This window comes from Corylus avellana, chromosome ca1 (genome assembly GCF_901000735.1).
Source record: "Corylus avellana chromosome ca1, CavTom2PMs-1.0".
NCBI lineage: Eukaryota > Viridiplantae > Streptophyta > Magnoliopsida > Fagales > Betulaceae > Corylus > Corylus avellana.
Window position 1 is genome coordinate 44,359,680 of NC_081541.1, and position 3,505 is coordinate 44,363,184.

At 36.0% G+C, this 3,505-nt stretch overlaps 3 protein-coding genes across 3 annotated transcripts in view; 1 reads left to right on the forward strand and 2 right to left on the reverse strand.

The window, feature by feature from the left end:
- LOC132172971 (putative disease resistance protein At3g14460) overlaps positions 1–42 on the reverse strand; it is a 1,866-nt gene extending 1,824 nt beyond the window's left edge. Inside the window, exon 1 of the mRNA XM_059584541.1 lies at positions 18–42. Within this exon, the coding sequence (XP_059440524.1) occupies positions 18–42 (25 nt within the window). The remainder of the gene's footprint in view (positions 1–17) is intronic.
- Positions 1–3,505, reverse strand: part of LOC132167738 (putative disease resistance protein At3g14460) — a 22,057-nt gene that overhangs the window by 5,854 nt on the left and 12,698 nt on the right. The gene's annotated exons all lie outside the window — the stretch shown is intronic.
- LOC132172982 (putative disease resistance protein At3g14460) lies at positions 81–2,381 on the forward strand. Its single transcript, XM_059584550.1, has one exon. It carries the CDS (start codon positions 81–83, stop codon positions 2,379–2,381), a length of 2,301 nt encoding a protein of 766 aa, XP_059440533.1.

Here is a 3,505-nt window from a genome sequence, read left to right on the forward strand (position 1 = left end):
AAGTTGGTAATGATTACTTCTTAGATCTTGTATCAAGATCATTGTTTCAACAATCAAGTGGTGATAAATCATGTTTTGTAATGCACGATCTTGTCAACGACTTAGCAAAGTTTGTTTCTGGACAATTTATCTTTAGGCTGGAGGGTGTTAGTTTTCACGAAATTGTGAACAAGGCTCGGCACTTGTCGTATTTCAGAACAAGATTTGACAACTTTAACAAGTTCGAGGGTCTTTTTGAGGTTAAGCGGTTGCGCACCTTCTTGCCATTAGAATTTTCCATATTGGACAACAATTTGTCTGAAAAGGTACCGGATGTTCTATTGCCAAAGCTAAGATGTTTACGGGTACTCTCTTTGTCTCATTATGAAAATTTGGCTAACTTGCCTGATTCAATTGGCAAAATTAAACAACTACGTTATTTGGACATTTCTTTTACTGCAGTTAAAAGGTTACCTAATTCCGTGTGTAAGTTGATCAATTTGCAAACACTCAACTTGTCAGGGTGTAACAATCTAGTTGGATTGCCTAGGGATATGCGGAAACTCATTAATCTACGTCATCTTGATTTTACTAGAACTGACATATTGGAGATGCCGATACATTTGGGTAGCTTAAGAAGTCTACAAACGTTGACAAAATTTATTATTGGCAGCCGTAATGGGTCTTGCATTGGAGAGTTGGGAAAACTTACAAATCTTCGAGGAAAGCTTGCTATTTTGAACCTTCAAAATGTTGTCTCTTCTATTGATGCCGCAGATGCAGGCCTGAAGGACAAGAAGCACATTGAGGAGTTGATGTTGGAATGGAAAGCTGGTACTGTTTTTTTAGAAAGTCAAAGAACTATACTTGACAGTCTCCAGCCTCATTCAAATTTGAAAATTCTCACTATCAACAACTATGGTGGTCAAAGTTTTCCAGATTGGGTAGGGCATGATTCATTCTTTAATATGGTATCTCTTCATCTAAACAAGTGTAAGTTTTGTTGTAACTTGCCATCGCTAGGACAGCTACCCTCTTTGCAGAACCTGTCTATTGTTGAGTTTGATCGAGTTGTTAGGGTGGGTCCTGGATTTTATGGTAGTGGTTTGTCTTCAATTAGGCCATTTAAAGCATTGAAAGTTCTAAAGTTCGAGTTGATGTTGAAGTGGGAGGAATGGTTTGCCTTTGGAGCTGAAAATGAAGGTGAAGCTTTTCCTCTCCTCCAAGAGCTTTATATTCATGATTGTCCCAAGCTAACAAGAAGGTTGCCCATCCATCTTCCTTCTTTAGCCAAACTTGAGATCACAGAATGTCCACTATTGGTGTCTTCACTCCCAATGTTTCCTGCTATATGTCAATTGAATCTAACACGTAATGAGGTTTTGTTAAAGGAATTGCCAACTAGAATACAGGTTCTCAAAGTTGGAGGATTTGATGCACTAGATTCCCAAGCCAACATAATGATGGGGCCCAGTAGTTCTCTTCAAGAGTTAGAAGTCAGTGACTGTTCTTCGTTTGTGTCCCTTTCCAAGGGTGATCTAGCATCTACATTAAAATCCCTTATCATCAGGAATTGTGGGATTTTAGAGCTCCCAATGTACCCGATCTTTTCATTCCTTAAAAAATTGTACTTATATGATATTAATGATTCTCTCAAGTCCGTCCCATTGGACTTATTTCCAAAGCTTTGTGATATCTATATCTTTGGGTGTAGGAATTTGGAATCTTTGACAGTTTCTGAAGAACATAGACATGATTTAATGACATTGCAAATACATATCATAGATTGCCCTTGTTTTGTATCTTTTCCAAAAGGTGGATTGCGTGCCCCCAGCCTTACATTGCTTTGGGTTTGGACTTGTGGAAGTTTGAGGTCACTACCAGATAAGATGCACATTTTTCTCCCATCTCTTGAGGATTTGCAAATAGTTGACTGTGCAAAAGTTGAGTCATTTCCTGAGGGGGGCTTGCCTTCTAGTCTAAAATCAGTTTCCATTGTTGATTGTGACAACCTAGTTGATTTACGAATGGAATGGGGTTTGCAAAAGCTCCCCTTTCTTAAAAGTTTGTTTATTTGTGGCGAAAACGGAGATGCAAAGTCCTTTCCAGAGGTGGGATTGCTGCCAACAAATCTGACTGTTCTTCAAATAAAGAATTTTCCAAGTTTAAAATCTTTGGATAATAGGGGATTTCAACACCTCGCCTCTCTTGAAGAATTGCGGATTTATAACTGTCCTATGCTCAATTACATGCCAGAAGAGGGGTTGCCTGCCTCCGTTTCTGTTTTACTGATCAATAATTGTCCTTTGCTAAAGAAACAACTTCACAAGAAAAGAGGAAAAGAATGGCTCAAGATTGCTCATGTCCACCTAATAATGATTGATGATGAATTGATTGAATGAGCTAAATGTCTAGCAAGAATCTCCACTCAGGTACATACTTTTTTTTTTTTTTTCTTACATTTCCTCTCTTTTATATTTTTCTATTTGTTTTATCACTGTCTAATTGTTTTCCTTTTTGTTTGATTAATTATATATATATTGTAATCGAGATATCCCTTATATTTGTCATAGAATCTAATTTGATATGACCTTTCAAATGTGTGCAAATTTTATTTTATTTTATTTTTATTTTTTTTTCAGTATGAGTGGATGAAAAAGGACATGGCTTCTGTTGATTGATCAAAAGCTTCTTGGTTGATTTTCATGGGGTAAGTGAATCTTACATATATGAACAATGTTCTTAAAAAATATGCTTTATATTAATTTTAAATGTAAAAAAAAAAAAAGGAATTTAATTTTTTTACCATGACTGATTTCCTGTTTGATTCTACCACATAATGTTTCATTATTATGGGTTGCATAATGATAAAACATAGAATTTCAGTCCAGAGACCTCTGAAGTTCAGGGTTGTTTATATCCCTATTTGGCTAATTATTCATACTCTTTCATTAATAAACATCTATTGTTTTCTATGCTTTTGTGTGGATAGTTTCTAATCTAATATATAATGAAGGAAACCACGCATAGCGTGGGTTATATGCTAGTAAACAATAATGTGCAGTTCCTTATATTGATAAATGCTCGTTTCCGCATCACAAGCCTAATTAGAACTTTGGTTTTCATTAATTTTGTTGTTATTTTGCAGATTTTCAATTTATTATTATCATAGCAGATATTGGAGTGGCCTTCCCGCCATGGTCTCAGATGCCAAATTTTTGTTGGTACTTAGACTGATGCGCCCGGTTGACATATTGAATTAGCTTTGTCACACCCCTCAAACCTCAAGTCCAAGCTTTGTTATGCCATTTATAAATGCTAAGAAAATAGAACGTATAGCATAGAAATAATTGTAAAGCAAGAGTAATTCTTGTACTTAAAGAAGTAGGGAACAGCAATATGCCATTACTGGAGAGGATTGCACAACAGGTGTCTGAAGAAATGTTCCCTCACTGTGTAATCAGGAGGTGTTTCTGTTTGTATGTATAGAAAACGTGTGTACAGCTTGTAGCTAATCTGATAAACA